This window comes from Chiloscyllium punctatum, chromosome 1 (assembly GCF_047496795.1).
Source record: "Chiloscyllium punctatum isolate Juve2018m chromosome 1, sChiPun1.3, whole genome shotgun sequence".
Classification (NCBI taxonomy): domain Eukaryota; kingdom Metazoa; phylum Chordata; class Chondrichthyes; order Orectolobiformes; family Hemiscylliidae; genus Chiloscyllium; species Chiloscyllium punctatum.
The window spans coordinates 158,343,915-158,362,566 of NC_092739.1; the positions used below are offsets into that span (position 1 = coordinate 158,343,915).

General features: G+C 42.7%; 1 protein-coding gene across 8 annotated transcripts in view; it reads left to right on the top strand.

The window, feature by feature from the left end:
- Positions 1 to 18,652, top strand: part of LOC140481361 (transcription factor COE3-like) — a 485,497-nt gene that overhangs the window by 423,658 nt on the left and 43,187 nt on the right. For all 8 annotated transcript variants that reach the window (XM_072577432.1, XM_072577442.1, XM_072577459.1 and 5 more), the window contains exons 12-13: positions 14,298 to 14,363; positions 16,452 to 16,629. In XM_072577432.1, coding sequence (XP_072433533.1) covers positions 14,298 to 14,363; positions 16,452 to 16,629 — 244 coding nt within the window. The remainder of the gene's footprint in view (positions 1 to 14,297; positions 14,364 to 16,451; positions 16,630 to 18,652) is intronic.

The following is an 18,652-nucleotide window of genomic DNA, read 5'->3' on the forward strand; positions in this document are numbered from 1 at the left end:
CTCAGCCCAGGAGCCTGTTGCGTATCCATTCGCTTTTACTATTTATCATTTTCTTTTTTCTGTTTTTCATGTTTTTCAATTAGTATAGATCGCATGAAATTCATCATACCTCCATTTAAAAAGCTTCAGCCATGAGCGTGTGTGTAGTCTGTCCTGGTGTGCTGGTCTCGGCCTGCGGAACGGTCTCTGATGGACTGGTTCATGATCCCAATGGCGGTCAAGCTCAATCTTAATCTTCGGCGAGCACCTCAGTGTTCAGATGTCTTGATGCATCATTTAATCCATGGCAGAGGGCGGTCTTGCCACAGCTTGGTGTTCCAACATCTTGGTGCATCATTTAATCCATGGCAGAGGGCGGTCTTGCCATGGCTTGATGTTCCAACGTATCGTTGCATAGATTAATCCATGGCTGGGGGATGGTCTTGCCCCGGCTCAGTGTTCGGACATCTTGGTGTGTCGGTTAGTCCATGGCTGGGGGATGGTCTTGCTGCGGCTCAGTGTTCTGACATCTCAGTGCATCGTTTAATCCATGGCTGGGGGATGGTTTTGTCCTGGCCCAGGCAGACCGATGGCCCAGTTGTTTTCTTTTAAGCAGTGTTCTTGGTGGTTTTTCTTCAGAAGTTTCAGAAGCATTTCAGTTTGTGTCCCATTGTGTCGTTCTCGGAGTGGGTGTGGTTCCCAGTCCGGCTGTGTGTATCATCTCTTGAGCAACTTTCTTTGAGACCAGGAGCCTTTAACTGAACCACAGTGAGCTTCGTTTTATGTTTAGAAGGATGAGGGGGATATCTACTTGAAACTTACGGAATACTGAACAGCCTGGACAAAGTGGATGTTGGGAAGGTGTTTCCATTGGGAGGAGAGACTAAGACCTGAGAGCACAGCCTTAGAGTAAAGGGAAGACCTTTTAGAACAGAGATAAGGAGAAACTTCATCAGCCAGAGAATGGTGGATCTCTGGAATTCATTACCACAGAAGGCTGTGGAGTATTTGAGTATTTGGTCATTGAGTATTTTAAGACTGAGATAGATAGGTTCTTGATCGCCAAGGGGGAGAAAGTGGGAGAATGAGGTTGAGAAACTTACCACCCATGATTGAATGGCAGCGCAGACATGATGGGCTGAATGGCCTAATTTCTGCTCCTGTGTCTTGTGGTCTTATTTACTTTTTGTAACTTATGATTTTATCATGACTTCAAACATTAACATAGGCACCATGGTAGAGCAAGTTAGAACACTTTTCATTGTATTTTTCTTGTAAAAATACATATGACAATAAGTTCTAAATTCTACTTGTTGCCCATTCCTAATTACTCAGACAGCAGTGAAGAGCCAACCACATTGCTGTGAGTCTGGAGTCACATGTAGGCCAGACCACGTAAGGATGGCAGTTTCCTTCCAAGAGTCCCACAGAGTTCTCAGGTAGACCTTATCAGGTCCTGGGGATTTATCCACCTTTAATCGTTTCAAAACATCCAGCACTTCCTCCTCTGTAATCTGGACATTTTGCAAGATGTCACCATCTATTTCCCTACAGTCTATATCTTCCATATCCTTTTCCACAGTAAATACTGATGCAAAATATTCAATTAGTATCTTCCCCATTTTCTGTGGCTCCACACAAAGGCTGCCTTGCTGATCTTTGATGGGCCCTATTCTCTCCCTAGGTACCCTTTTGTCCTTAATATATTTGCAAAAACCCTTTGGATTCTCCTTAATTCTATTTGCCAAAGCTATCTCATGTCCCCTTTTTGCCCTCCTGAATTCCCTCTTAAGTATACTACTACTTCCTTTATACTGTTTTATGGATTCACTCGATCTATCCTGTCTATACCTGACATATGCTTCCTTCTTTTTCTTAACCAAACCCTCGATTTCTTTAGTCATCCAGTTTTCCCTATACCTACCAGCCTTCCCTTTCACCCTAACAGCAATATACTTTCTCTGGATTCTTGTTATCTATTCAGATAGATTGTCTAGTCTCATCTGGAATTGAACAGGAAATAAGATGAGGGGAAATTTCATCAGCTAGTGAGTGGTGAACCTGCAGATTGCCTCAGAAGACTGTGGAGGCTGAGTCATTGAACGTATTTAGACAGGGCTTGATGGGTTCCTGATTAGTGAGGGAATCAAGGGTTATGGGGTGATAGCAGGAGAACAGCATTGAGAAACATATCAGCCATGGTGTAGACTCAATGGGCCTAACGGCCTAATTGTGCTCCGCTATGTTACAGCCTGGTGGAACACTCTTGCAAGGTGCAGTCGTAAGTCAACAATCAGGATTTGTGGTTGTTAATATTCATAAGACATGCATCTACCAATAATCCTCTCTCCTCTCTTTCAACAAAAACTGATCTTTCATTTACAAAGTGCCTTTTATGAGCCAAGGACATCCCACAGCATAGTACTTGTGAAGTATTATCATAATTAGGACAAGTCAAACTGCTTGGAGCATATTCATACGAGCAGTGATGACATCAGTGATCATCTACTCTTCCCTACAGAACAGTGTTGCAGTTTGTGGCATTGGAAAACTTGATGACTTTGTTGTTGCTGTTGCTTGTTAAGAATAGAATAATGGCAATCAGCTCTCATTGAATCAAGGGGTACTGGTTGCTCTTGTACATGGTAAAATGGATATCTGGGAGTGAGTTATAGACTGCGTTATGGAGAGGTGTATAATAGTGATGCTGTGGACTTCAATAACAACACTTATATGGGCAAAGCTCCTGTCTTTGAATGGCAGCAATGGAGCCTGCAGTTACAGCGTTAAAGATCTTGTTGACGTCAATGGATTGTTGCCATGGCTGCAATCTTGGGAGAATATGAATGAATGGCACCTATGTTGCTGGGGACCTCTCTATTTTTTGTTTTGGTTTGGATGAGTACAGATATCAATAATATCTGCCCCCATGGATGTTCAGATTGTAATCATTATAACCTTCGCAAGGGCCTGATGAATTGGAAGAGTCAAGTTCGGGTTGGCTTATTATTAATATTTATTTTCAAAATATTGCAAAGGTAAAGAAAAGACATTAAAAATGAATTAATGCAGCCCTGCACTATACAGTTCAACTTAATGCTGTTACACTGACTGACTGCCTTTATAAATCACTAACTACCTCCTAGTTTAATCGATCCTTTAATGGAGATGAACAGCACTCTAACATGTTGAATTCTAGTAGTGGATCCTACTCTGCCCAAGGTAATACTAAGCCAGTTTGAGATCACTCTCAGCTATCCATTGGGAAGTCCTGGGTTGAAGATCCCCCTCACGCCACAATATAATCCCTTGGTCTGCATGGACAACAGAGAGAGAATTGTTGCACATCATCCTTCAGCACATGAAAACAGGGTTAGGCTGTTTAGTCTCTCAATCGTCTTCCACTTTCAATTGTGTAATGGATGACTGAAAGAGGTCCTCAGCCAAGGTCAACACCATCCCTTCCAATCCCTGGGGTTTTAGCTGTTGCCTTTGCACATAAAAACCAGATCAACAGCTCTGTCGTTTCCTTGACTTTTTCTGAACACATTCATAGTTTACAAGAATGATCCTACAGAGGAAGAACTTGTCATACAATAAGCACTTAAGAACTCGAGGTCTGCACTCTCCACATTTCACGTCAGCTCTGACGAAGAGTCATCTAGACTCGAAACATTAGCTTGCTCTCTCTCCATGGATGCTGTGACCTCCAGCATTTGTTGTCTTCAGTAAGAAGCAGAGCAGTCTAGACATGTCCATCTAGAAGACAAATAATGGACATTTTCCTCAGTTAACAAGTCTTTGTTTCATTTCAAAAGCAGCCTTTGTCTGCACTGCGTGTTTGTCTTTGTTCACCGATGTAAGACCTTAGTTAATCAGTAAGCATCCAAAAAGGTGAGGAGTTTTCATCAAGAGATTGAGGAGAAAGTACTTTCACTAGCAGGGTGATGGAACACCAGAGGATGTTGGTTTAATGTCATGAGAAGAGGAAACAGAGGGAGAGATGAGGAAATGTTTTATTAAATGTAGTAAACTGTTGTGATCTCGAGCCTGGTGAGACACACAGGGGCTCAATGGTTAGCACTGCTGCCTCACAGTGCCAGGGTTCAATTCCATCCTCGGACCTCTGTCTGTATGGAGTTTGCCCATTCTCCCTGTGTCTGCAAGGGTTTCCTCCCACAGTCCAAAGATGTGCATGTTAGATGGATTGGCCGTGTTAAATTGCCCATCGTTTCCAGGGATGTGGACGATAAGTGAGTTAACCATGGGAAATGTGTGGCATCAGGTAAGGGTTGGATTTGGGTGGGATACTCTTCAGAGGGTTGATGTGGACTTGATGGGCCAAACGGCCTGCTCCACACTGTAGGAATTCTATGGAAGCTGCCACCCGATTGGATGGTAAAAAATGTGATCTTCAGGCAATGAGCGGGGTGTAGGGCTAATGAGATATCATTTTCTCAGGCATGATGGTTTGAACAGGTATGCTCTGTCACCTCCATCGACACAAATACAACAATCTGACAAGAAAGATTCCACAAAATTTTTATTTATACTCAAATTTTGACAGATGTGCAATGATCACATTTACTGTATTCTTAGTCACTTCAGCAAGCTTGTAGTTGGTCCCTACAAAAGCCAAAATGTAACAGATTACATCACCCTTTTAGAAAATATCAGCATTCCATCCCATGTGGTCAGATCAGAGCACTCAGTTCAAAGTTGCTAACGTGTTGCAATGAAGAAAGAGACCATTCGACCCATCGTAAAATGAGCATGAGTGTCAATCTCCTGCTTTCCCCCTTACACTTGCATATTATTTTTCTCCACTTGGCCAAGGAGACCAAACCCTTAGCCTTGTTTCAGGCTTATTGTGTAGCCTCTGTCTAGGCAGAATGTTGCAGGTCAAAGCTGCCTCTGTTTTGGCAGAAGGTTAGAGTTCAAAGCTGCTTCTGTCTAGGCAGAAGGTTAGAGTTCAAAGCTGCTCCTGTCCAGGCAGAAGGTTAGAGGTCAAAGCTGCTTCTGTCTAGACAGGTTACAGGTCAAAGCTGCTTCTGTCTAGGCAGGTTATAGGTCAAAGCTGCTTCTGTCTAGGCAGAAGGTTAGAGGTCAAAGCTGCTTCTGTCTAGACAAGTTACAGGTCAAAGCTGCTTCTGTCTAGGCAGAAGGCTGCAGATCAAGCTGCTTCTGTCCAGACCGAAGGTTACAGGTCAAAGCTGCTTCTGTCTAGGCAGGTTACAGGTCAAAGCTGCATTCCAGTGTCTTAAGCACTGGATAATCCAGGCTGATATACCCAGAGTGCATTCCTGAAGCTACCATGCCTTTTCTGATGTGCTATCTACTGGACGAGCTGTTAAACAGAAACACAGTCTGCTACAGTCAGTTCTCTAAAGTGACACAAACAATACTTCTCATCAATTAATTTCACATCACTTAAAAAAAAATCAATCCATTACAAAATGTGGGAGCTTTTTGTGTCCAACTTGCAATCACTTTTCCGGTATTTTCTCATTATTGTCTAGAGTTTGGAATTCTGTTTAAGAAAGGAGGGAGAGATAAGATGACCAAATCTGGTCATCTGCCATCTATAATCGAGTAAGTTCTAGCCTGTTTTGTAAAAGGTGTGATGATTGGATATTTAGAAGATTATTGTCCGTTGGGTACAGTTAACGTGGTTTATGAAGGAGAAACAATACTTGACAAACTCAATCAAATGGGGGATATGGTGGATATTGTGTCTCTGGATTTCACTATGTACAGTTTTTTGCCTGGGTAAGATTTATGAGTTATGGTTTCAGCTGAAGTTATCACTGGATAATTTCGATCACAGACTAAAATCTGGCTTGAAAGATCATCTTTTTGGTTTTAACAAGATGGTCTTTTATTGCTGATTCAGGTTTAACCAGAAAATGGAATTTCATTGCTCAAAATACAGTTAAAAAAATGGAATAAACTAAACCTTTACATAAAACACATGTTTAAAGATTTAAAAACACACAATAAAAATAAAACCTAAAAGCATCCCAGTACAAACATCAGAGAGAATTTCCCTCTCTGTTGCACATAAGGGGTTGACTCTGCTATGCCTTCGTTTTCTGGTTGTGAGAACGTAGAACATATATATGGAGGAAAGCAGGAACTAGGAGTGATGCACATTTTACGATGGGCCAAATGGACCCTGTTTACTTTGTTCTCTTGAAACTCTGTTAATGTAAACGAAACCCCATTATTCTCCAGGACATCTCTCTCTAATACTGAATGTTAAAAGAAATTACCATAGCTATGAATATTTATCATTGTTAAACCTGATGGCTTCAAGGTATGAACAGTAGAAAACAGATTAGATAAAGATGACCTACTTCCATTGGTTAGAGACTAGAGAGCACAGTTTAAAAATTAGGACCAGATCATTCAGGAGGAAGCAGTTGGGGGAGGTGATGGCCTGGTTGAATCTCTGGACTGTTAATCTGGAGGCCCAGGAAGTGTTCTGGTAACCCAAGTTCAAACCCTGTCATGGCAGATGGTGGAGTTGGAATTCAATCAAAACAAACTGTAATTAAAAGTCCAATGATGACCATAATTCCATTGTTGATTGTCAGAACAAAACATATGGTTCACTAATGTCCTTTAAGTGAGGAAATAGCCATCTTTACCTAGGCTGGCCTACATGTGACTCCAGACCCACAGCAATGTGGTTGACTCTTAACTGCCCTCTGGGTAATTAGGGATGGGTAATAAATGCTGGCCGAGCCAGCAGCACCCTCACCCTGTGAATGAATAAAGGAAAAATGAGGTCTTCTCCACACAAAGGGTGCCAGAGGTTTAGAACTCTCTTCCACAAATGCCAGTGGATACTGGATCAGGTGTTAATTTTAAATCTGAGTTAAGTTTTAATTAAGCTAAAGTATTAAGGAATATGGACCAAAGGTAGGTCTATGGAATTAGGCCACAGATCAGCCAGAAGCTGATTGATTGGCAGAACATGCTCAAGGGACTGAATGGCCTACTCCTACTTCTAAATCCTTTGAAATCCAAACCAACCCCATACGCTACTCGTTCCACAAACTCGAACAGATATGATTTTAAATTTTTTATAAATCACTCATTTTATATCAGAAAGAATATACTTACCATAGAGGGAGTGGAGAAGAGGTTCATCAGACTGATTCCGGGAGTGGCTAGGCTATCCTGTCAGGTGAGATTGATATGAGGGAGGCTGTATACTCCAGAATTTAGAGAATGAGAGGCAATCTCACAGAAACTAAAGAGATCAATTGAGTAGATGCAGAAAGGGTGTTTTCCCTGGCTGTGGGGTGTAGAACCATGAGAAACAATGTTAAAACAAGCCATTTAGGACTGGGATAAGGCAGAACTTTTTCACTCACTGAACAGTGAATCTTTGGAACTCTGCCTCAGAGGGCTGTGAAAGTTCAATCATTAAGTTCAAGACCGAGATTGATAGATATCTAGTTGCTAATGTTATCAAGGGTTTTGGGGATAATGCAGTAGCATGGCATTGATCTGTCATTATCTAGAGGGACTGAATGGCCTACCTCTGCTCCTGTGTTCTAATGTTCCTACTTTGTGCTTTGGCGGCTGCAGTGAGTTTTAGGAAGAGAAAATGCTTCATCGATTCCCTGCTACCTTGCTTATTTGAGTTTTCAGTAAGTTTTCATTTGATTTGATTTATTATTGTCACATGTACTGATACACAGTGGAATGTATTGTTTTGTGTGCTATCCAGGCAAATCATACCTTACATAAGTACATCAGGGTAATAGAACAGAATGCAGAATATAGTGTTATAGCTCCAGAGAAGCTGCAGGGAAAGATCAATTCTAGTGTAAGTGAAGTCGGTTCATAAGTCTGATAACAGCGGGGAAGAAGCTGTTCTTAAAACTGTTGTTATGTTTCCTCAAACTTTGAAAAAAGGACTTTCAAGGCAATTTTTCAAAGTGCTCAGCAAAAGTATATTCCAGTGAAAAGGAAGGACTGTAAGAAGAGGTGTAATCTGCCGTGGGTATCTAAGGAAATAAGGGCAGCTATCAAATTGAAAGAGAAGGCATACAAAGTGGCAAAGATCTGCAAGAAACAAGAATGTTAGGAAAACTTTAACAACAGAAAGCCACAAAAACAGCTGTAAAGAAATGTAAGATAGAACATGAGAAAAACAAATGAACACAGAATATAAAGAAAGATAGCAAAAGTTTCTATAAATATATAAAATGAAAAAGAGTTGCTAAAGTAAATATTGGTCCTTTAGAGGATGAGAAGGGGTATTTAGTTGGGAGATATGATGAAATGGCCGAGGCATTGAATTTTGTATTGATCTTCACAGTGGAGGACACTAATTGCCTGTAATTGACAAAAAGATGATGGTACATGAGGACCTGGAAACATTCATTATTATGGAAGAGGTAAGCTAATGGAGCTGAGGATAGACAAGTCTCCTGGCCCTGATGGAATGCATCCCAGGGTACTAAAAGAGATGGCGGTAGAAATAGCAAGTGCACTTGTGGTAATTTTCCAAAATTCGCTGGACTCTGGGGCAGTTCCAGCAAATTGGAAAATAGCAAACGTGACGTAGACAAAGGGACGTAGACAAAAGATGGGGAATTATAGACTAATTAGCTTAACCTCTGTAGTGGGGAAGATGCTTGAGTCTATTATCAAGGAAGAAATAGCAAGGCATCTCGATAGAAGTTGTCCAATTGGGCAGACACAGCATGGGTTCATGAAAGGCAGGTCATGCTTCACAAATCTTCTGGAATTCTATGAAGACATTCCAAGCCATTATGATGTACCTAGATTTCCAAAAGGGCTTCGACAAGGTGCTGTACAAGAGGCTGCTGCATAAGATAAAGATGCATGGTGTTAGGGGTAGAGTTTTAGCGTGCATAGAGAATTGGTTGACTAACAGGAAGTGAAGAGTGGGGAGGGCTATTCTGGTTGGGAATCAGTAACCAGTAAGTGTGCCTCAGGGGTCAGTGTTGGGACCGCAATTATTCACAATTTAAATAGATGATTTGGAGTTGTGTCAAAATTTGCAGATGACAATAAGATGAGTGGCACAGCAAAGTCTGCAGAGGAAATTTTCAGAGGAACACAGATACTTGAAGTGAGTGGGTAAAGGTCTGGCAGATGGAATGCAGTGTTAGTAAATGTGAAGCCATCCATTTTGGTAGGAGTAACACTAAAGAGGACTATTACTTGCAGCATGCTGCTATGCAGTGGGACCTGGGTGTCCTTGTGCATGAACCATAGAAGATTGATCTGCAGGGACAACAAATAATTAGGAAGGCAAATGGAATTTTGTCCTTCATTGCTAAAGGAATTGAGTCCAAAAGCAGAGAGGTAATGTTACAGCTGTACAGGGTGCTGGTGAGGCCACATGTGGAGTACTATGTGCAGGTTTGGTCTCCTTACTTGAGAAAGGATGTACTGACACTGGAGAGGGTTCAAAGTAAGCTCACTGGGTTGATTCCAGAGTTGAGGGGTTGGCTTATGTAGAGAGACTGAGTGGACTGGAATTATATTCATTGAAATTTAGAAGAATATGGGGAGATTATATAAAATTATGAAGGGAATAGGTAAGATAGAAGTAGAGAGGATGTTTCAGTGATGGGTAAAACTCGGTTAAGAGGGCATAGCCTCAAAATTAGAGGGAACAGATTTAGGACTAAATTGAGAAGGATCTTCTTCACCCATAGGGTTGTAAGTCTATGGAATTCCTTGCTCAGTGAAATAGTTGATACTACTTCAGTGAACATTTTTAAAGCTAAGATAGTTGTGTTTGAACAATAAAGGAATTAAGGAATGCAATAAGAGCATGGATAAGTGGAGCTGAGTCCACAAAAAGATCAGCCATGATCTTATTGAATGGCAGAGTGGGCTCGATGGGCCAAATGGCCTACTCCTGCTCCTAGTTCCTACATTCTTATGTTCTTTTGAGTCTTCTGCCTGATGGAAGAGAGTATAACTGGGTTGGGAGGGGTCTTCCCCCAAAGCAGCAGGAAATGCAGACGGAGTCAAGGGAAGAAATACTTGTTTGCCTGATGGTCTGGGCTGTGTTCACAACCCTCTGTAATCCCTTGCGATCATTTTTGGATGTAACGAATGATAAGGTTTGTTGAATCAGTTTTCAGAACTGGTGTTAAGATGTGAGCTATGAGCTTTGGATTTCTGGACCACTACAAAAGCAAAATATTGTGATTGCTGGAACGGAAAATGCTGGAAAGACTCAAAGACCTAGCAGCATCTCTGGAAAGAGAAACAGGGGCCTGAATGTTTCACTGTCACAGAGTCACGAAACGTGCCAGCATTATAAATTGAACTTGGGAGAAAGTGCCCCTGAATTCTCTAATTTTGTTTCAGAGGGTTGTGTGTTAATGGGAGTCAGAGTCTCCACCCCAGGGCCATCCACAGGCTGTGAGAGGACTAGCTGCTTAAAAATTTGGACTTGGTGCGCGGTTACATTGGCCCAACTACAAAGTAAAGGTCAAAACAAAATGCAAGCCTCTAGTTCAAACCTCATCACAACTACTTGCCCACACTCCCATCCACCCCGATGGCTCCTCATACCCTATATGCCATGTTACCCTCCTCGACACATCTCTCCCATGGCCCTCACACACTTCATGCCAAGCTATCTCCCTCTCCCCACTTTTATAACCCCATTCCAATTCAGTGCCAGCTGATACCAACTTCTGTTCCCCCAACCAGCATCCTTTGGTGTTACACCCTTAATGGCAATGCCAACTATCAGCATACCTCAGGACCCAAGCTTAAATAGGTACCAATAAATTCAAGAACAGTTTCTTTGGTTTTAGTGCACAGTCTTTGCACACGTAACTTTATAATCCTTGCTCTGTTTTATCATCCTATGGTATTGTTAGGGACCAGGCCCAACCCACCAAAACATTTTTAAGCAGGTAACCCAGACGGTAAGTTTGCTGCTTGTTTAAGGGAACTGTCTACTGGATATTCCCAGACTGAATTAGCTGATTCGACTGCCACGTTTTAAACAAACAGAATTTATTTACAAAATTACAGAATTAAACACACAGAACAGAAAATAGAATACTGGATAACTTATCCTATCCAAAAACCCGACAGACTATCCTGACTTAATGGTGCTGTTCCAAAGAATACTTGCAGCAATCCCAACAAACACATCCCTTGGCACAAAGAATAAAAATGAAACAAACCAGGGCTTACAGATTTGAAGTTAGAGAGAGAGAGAGAGAGAGAACCCAACTGGACTTGCCCCAGCAACCTATCTTCACAAATACGCACTGCTGCTGAACTGAATCAAAAACTCTTAACCTAAATGAAGGCGAGCTACACAGCTAGCTGGCCACTCCCCTTTGATTATATCGTTTTTTTAAGAAATGAAAGCCTTAGGCAGGGGGCATTATCTGTCAGAGTAAACAAAAAGGACCCCAATAAACCTTTCAAACCCAGCCTAGTTGGAGCCTGGCCCAATACCACCTTCCAGAAAATAAACTCAAGGGCATAGTAACCTTGTAAAAAGATGAACATCGTGACAGTATGACCTGCCTGTCCTATACTCAAAACCTTTCACTGTACTTAGGTACATGTGACAATAATAAAGCAATTCAAACCAAATCAAAGCGATAACATAAAATCACTTCTCAAATGTCAATTGCTGACTTTGCTCTGTTAAAAACTGCATGCATTTTTAAAAATCTGCCCATTTAAGGTACTTAGAAGTTCAGAACCTAAACATTATGAGAACGATAGGCAAAATCAAAGCTTTCCATCTTGCAGTCATTAGGACTGAGTTGCAAGAAAACCAACTTGAGAAGGGGAATAACAATTTGTACAGCCACAGAAAGAGCTGTGATTGGTTGACTAACCTTGGTGCTGTTTGTCAGATTATGTTGAGCTTTGTTGGAACAGAGAATGAGGTCACAGCCAAACTGACCGGAGTGGGATTGGTGGATCAAATTAAAATTAAAACCATTGTCATTTTCATTCACTCTCTCTTTCCTGCTTTCATCTATGAAAAGTAGACACGCTCTTTCTGTCAAGCTTACAGCCTTCACCCACAAGTGCAACATACATTGAAGCTTGGTTGGCTGTCATTCAGCCCACTCTGTTTTGAACAACAGTAGTTCTACATTTATTTAGCACCATTAATGTAACAACATACCCTGAGACACGTCAATAGAACACGATCAAGCTGAATGTAACACTGAGCCGCATAAAGGAATGATAGGGCAGATGCTCAGGAGGTGTGCTGGGGCTGATTGTCAACTTATCTCCAGCTCGAAAACAACCAAGAAGAAGGTGTCCAGTCTGGAGACAGTGCCTTCAAAAAAACGGAGAAGTTGTCTCCCACTTTGTGCAAACATTAACATGTTTTGAACCAGCTCACTGCTGCATCAGTGGATTTAGTGTCATAGAGTCATACAGCAATGAAACAAATCTTTCGGGTCCAACCAGTCCATGCTGACCATAATACCAAACTGAACTAATCCCACCTGCCTATGCTTGGCCCATATACCTCCAAATATTTCTTATTCATGAACTTATCTAAATGTCTATTAAACGTTGTATCCACCATTTGCTTTGGAAGTTCATTCCACACACAAACCACCCTCTGTGTAAAAAGATTGCCCACCATGTCTTTTTAAAGTCCTTCTCCTCTCACCTTAAAAATATGCCCCCTAGTCTTTAAATTCCCCACCCTAGGGAAAAGAGACCTGTCCTTCACTTTATCTATATCCCTCATGATTTTTTAAACCTCGATAAGGTCACCCCTCAACCTCCAATGCTCCAGTGAAGAAAGCCCCAGCCTATCCAACCTTTCTTTATAACTCAAACCTTCCATTCCCAGCCATGTCCTGGTAAATCTTTTCTGAACCCTCTCCAGCTTCATTCTATCCTTCCTATAACAGGATGATCAGAACTGCACACTACTCAGAAGAGGCCTCACCAACATCTTGTACAATCTCAACATGCCTTCTCAACTCCTACACTCAAATGTCTGAGCAATGAAGGCCAGCATGCTAAATGTCTTCTTAACCACCCTGTCCACATTTGATGCAAACTTCAAAGAATTATGTATCTGAACCCCTAAGTCTCTCCATTCTACAGCACTACCCAAGGCTCTACTTTTAATTGTATGAATCCTGTCCTTGATTGTTTTACCAAAATGCTACCTCATATTTATCCAAATTAAAACTCCAACTCTGCAATTCCTCAGCTCCCAATTAAATTTCAAAACCATTCTGAATGGAATGAACAAGAGAATAAAAGTAAATGACTTCAATAAGATGACTGTGGTTCAGGCATCAGATCAGTAGAAATACAGAAACGTATCTGTATTTCTATCTGTCCCTGTCTGCACTTGTACAGAGGCAGGCGTACAGGAACTTTGCATATGAGGTCACTTAAAGTCATTCAAAATTCTACGGCCTGAGTCTTTATTTGCCTGAACCGCCCCTGTGTTCTTTGGCCTGTACCAGCTCACAATTAAACAATACCTTGAATTTAAAATCCTCATCCGTAATTTCACATCCCTTTATGGCGCTTTGTCTTCCTGTAATCTCTTCTGACCCCACAAATCTTTTGAGATGTTTATCTCCTCTAATTCTAAGCATTTAATCAGTCCACCATTGTTGCCACTTCATGTCACAGACCAGCTGTCCAGCTAACTGACCCCCCGATATATTGATTTGATTTGTTATTGTCACATGTACCTAGGTACAGTGAAAAGTTTTGTTTTGCGTGCAGCACGGGCAGATCATACCATACGAAGTGCATTAGGATATTGGAACAGAGTGAGGAATACAATGTTACTGCTGCAGAGAAGACGTACGAATCATTTTCATTACAATAAAATCTCCCAAAGCGCATCACAGGAGCATTATAAACTGAAGTATGATACTGAGCCACACAAGCGATTTGAGGTAGGGAAGGATGCCAACGATGTGGGTTCAATTCCTGGGCTACCTCAGGTTATCCTCAACCTTTCCCCTTGCCTGACGTTTGCTGACCCTGAGGTCAAACTGCCACAGTCATGTCTCTCTCTAATGAGAGACCCCCCTTCTGATCCAATACAGTTATGACAACCTGACCTACATATCAATATAAGTATATTCCATCTGTCTCATTATTTGTCAGTCTATCTGCCTCTCTCTCCATTTCAATACATTTATCTCACTGTATGTTTCATTCTGCCGTTTTTACATTTATTTCTGCGTCTCTCCAGCTTTTTCCCCACTCTACGCAGGGTGAATGAGCACTACGCAAAGGCAGCCCTCTGTCTTAAGCTGAGTTGTTTCTCTTTGCAGGAGGTACTGCTGAAACGGGCTGCTGACCTGGTTGAAGCCTTGTATGGAATGCCACACAACAACCAGGTAGGTGACAGAATGACAATGCAGTGTTATTAGCAATGACACCCAGGCTTCTTGGAACAAAATCACAAAACAGTCCAGCACAGAAAGAGCCCAGCAGTGGTTCTTTTGATAGACAATCCAGTTCATCCTACTCATAGAATCACTATTGTGTAGTAGCAGGCCAGTTGGCCCATCAAGTCAACACCGACTCTCTGAAGAGCATCCCACCCAGACCTCTGTGTTATCCCTGTAATTTCCCATGGCTAATCCATCTAGCGTACACATTTCTGGACACTATGGGGCAATTTAGTATGGCCGATCCACCTAACCTACACATCTTTGGACTGTGAGAGGAAACTGGAGCACGCTGAGGAAACCCACGCAGGCACGGGGACAATGTGCAATCTTCACACAATCACCCGATGGTGGAATCGAATCCAGGTCCCTGACACTGTGAGACAGCAGTGCTAACCAGTGAGCCATCATGTTACGCAATACTCCCCTGCTTTTGCGCTATGTCCCTGACATTTTTTTTCTCCGTGTGGCATTTCCTCAGTTGCCTTTTTGAAAGTTGCTTCTGAATCTATATTCAAAATCCAGGGCAGGCAGAGCTTTCCAAATCCCAATTTATCCCAATTCCAGAATGTGGAAAAATATCATCTTTTATTTTGACAGTCTTTACATGACTATTTCTGATATTTGGCGATACAGACTTTAAAGTGTTTGCAACATGTTCTTTGTGCCCATTATATCCACCCATTTATGTTAAACAGTTTTACTTTTTCTCTAAAATAGCAGACAGAGATGTTTGCTCACTAACAGCCTCCACAAAACCCTCTGTCCTTTCTGTACTGACATGGTAGATCCTGAAGAAGGGCTGATGCCCGAAACGTTGATTCTCCTGTTCCTTGGATGCTGCCTGACTTGCTGCGCTTTTCCAGCAACACATTTTCAGCATGGTAGATCCATGCTTGACAATAAATTCAACCAAACCATGGAGTTGCAATGACAGGCGTTCAGACAGAAGTGAAACCATTGTGACCTTCATCCTCACTGTCTTAGAAAGATCAAAAATAGAAGCAGGAGTAGGCCATTCAGCCCTTCGAGCCTGCTCCAGCATTCAATATGATCATCATCTAACTCAGTACCCTGTGCCTGATCACCCTCCATAACTCATTGATCCCTTTAGCCCGAAGAACGATAACTAACTCCTTCTTGTATCGCTAGACTCTGATTCCTGGTTCTGGACTCACCGGTCACCAGGAACATCCTGTCTTTACCCTGTTGGAATTTTATAGGTTTCCATGAGATCCCTTCTCTCATTCTTCCAAGCTCTGGTAAATATAGTTTTAACTGACCCAGACTCTTTTTCCTCATGTTTAATTGTGGCATTAAGTGGGCGGCACGGTGGCACAGTGGTTAGCACTGCTGCCTCACAGCGCCAGAGACCTGGGTTCAATTCCCGCCTCAGGCGACTGACTGTGTGGAGTTTGCACATTCTCCCCGTGTCTGCGTGAGCCCCCTCTGGGTGCTCCGGTTTCCTCCCACAGTCCAAAGATGTGCAGGTAAGGTGAATTGGTCATGCTAAATTGCCTGTAGTGTTAGGTAAGGGGTAAATGTAGGGGTATGGGTGGATTGTGCTTCTGTGGGTCAGTGTGGACTTGTTGGGCCGAAGGGCCTATTTTCACACTGTAATCTAATCTGTAAATCAAATATGGGAGAAAGTGAGGGCTGTAGATGCTGGAGAGTCAGATGTGTGAGTCAAAAGGTGTGATGCTGGGAAAGCGCAGCATCTGAGGAGCAGGAGAGTCGACCTTCCTGTTCCTGATGAAGGGCTTATGCCCGAAATGTTGACTCTCCGGCTCCTTGGATGCTGCCTGACCTGCTGTGCTTTTCCAGCACCACATTTTTCGACATTCAATCAAATGTGGTCATTTGATCTTACTCCACAAGCTCTCTGTTTCTGTCAGTCCTATAAAAAAGCCTCACATTGCAAGTTCCAATATCGAGTTATAATTGATTGTTCTCTTCAAATGTTGTTCAGAAACATTCCATCTCTTTGTCAAACTACGTACTGTCTAACTGTCTCTCCCCCACACCCTCCCCCAGGAGATTATCCTGAAGCGAGCGGCAGATATTGCGGAAGCTCTTTACAGTGTCCCCAGGAGCCACAACCAGCTTCCATCACTTGCCAATACATCGGGCCATTCGGCGATGATGGGGGTAAACTCCTTTAGCAGCCAGCTGGCAGTCAACGTGTCCGAGACATCACAGGCCAGCGACCAAGGTTTGTCATGGCACCTCTCGTTCTTCTTTGGGCGAGTCAGAAAGCTGAAGGGTCAAGGCTCAAAGTTCACAACACCCACATGAGTTCAAAACAAGGCAGAGGAAATGAGGCAAGACACAAATGGAAAGTGAGGACAGCTAATCTTTTTTAAAATTCACTCACAGGATGAGGGCGTCACTGGCTAGGACAGCATTTATTGCCCATCGGGCAGTTGAGAGCCAAACACATTGCTGTTGGAATCACATGTAGTGTAGACAAGTAGGAGGCTGGAAGAACACAGCAAGCCAGGCAGCATCAGGAGGTGGAGTGATCGATGTTTCAGTTGTAAGCCTTCTTCAGGACACATGTTGGCCAGACCAGGTAAGGATAGCAGTTTCCTTTCCTAAAGGACATTAGTGAATAAGGTGGGGTTTTTCCTAACAATCAATTCATGGTCATTATTAGACTCTTAATTCCAGATTTTTTAAAATTTAAATTCCACCATTGGCCATAGCAGGATTCGAACCCCTAAGTCTCTCCATAAACAGGCCAGCGATAATAACAGTAGGCCATCACCTCTCCTGCTTGCTGAACTTAGGACTCTAACCCCAAAGCAGAGAGGTCCCTTGGAGGACTGTAAGACTGGGGGCCTCTCCTCGCATACCCATTACTTTCTCATTTTAAAATCAGAGAAGCATTTGATTGAAAATTAGTACATTTTTCTAATTCCAACTTCCAACCTCCCCAGCCCAACATCCATAGCCGAGAGGGGTCAGATCCTTAAGAAAGGTTGAAGTTTCTGCAGATATCATCCCCAGCTCGCCAGGCTGCTTACCAGGAGCCAGGCGGCATGGTGGTAGAGTGATTAGCACTGTTGCCTCACAGCGCCAGAGACCTGGGTTCAATTCCCGCCTCAGGCAGCTGTCTATGTGGAGTTTGCATATTCTCCTCATGTCTGTGTGGGTTTCCTCCCACAGTCCAAAAATGTGCAGATTAGGTGAATTGGCCATGCTGAATTCTCCGTAGTATTAGGTGAAGGGGTAAATGTAGGGGAATGGGTCTGGGTGGGTTGCTCTTTGGAGGGTTGGTGTGGACTTGTTGGGCCGAAGGGCCTGTTTCCACACTGTAAGTAATCTACTCAAGCCATGGGAGTAGCAGTGAGGCATCATGGGGTATGGGCTGATGGGTGATCCAGAACTGAAACAAGCCTTGCCTTTGCCTCTTTTCCAACCGCTCGCTAAATTCTCGAAACAGTCTACTTTGAGGCAGGAGGATGAATTCTTTTTGAAAGAAGGAAAATATGTATTTCTGCAGCATCTTTCATGACCTCATGATAGTTTCTCAACCCTTCTGAAGTATTGTCACCATCACCATGTAGGAAATACGGTGGCCCATTCTCTGTTTTGTACAGCAAAATCCCAGAAACAGCAATGTGGTCACAGTCAAAATCATTGGTTTTGTTTGCGTGAAACCAGAGGATACATGAAGTAGAGTGGGCTGGGAGGGGGCAAACGTTTTGATGTTGATCTGTTCCTGGAGAGGAATCTCATACAATGAGTGTTTAAGGCCCAGTACAAATTTTTAATGGGGAGGTCTGACCAATCAGGAGAGATGGGGCTGAGTTGTCATGTGCTCTCAGGAGTTCAGAGAAATGCGAGGTGATCTCCGAGACAGAGAGAGAGATCACAGTCTGAAAATGTTTAGCAGGGCAAGGGCTGAGACCGTTTCCCCTGGCTGGAGAATTTTGAGCGAGAGGGTCATGTTATAAAGATAAGGGGTCGGCCATTTCCTATTGACACCTGAGATGGTGAAGACGTTTGGAGGTAAAGGAAGGAATATGAGAATCGGGGTGAGAAGGTGGAGGCGAGATTGAGTTTGAGCTGTGATAGAGAATGGCAGAACTGGTTCAAGGGGTCACATGGTCAACTCCTCTTAATGTTCTGGTTAGCTGGGCAACTGCTTTATGATGCAGAATAACGCCAACAGCATAGGTTCAATTCTTGCACTGACTGAGATTACCATGGAGGTCTCTGCTTCAAAATAT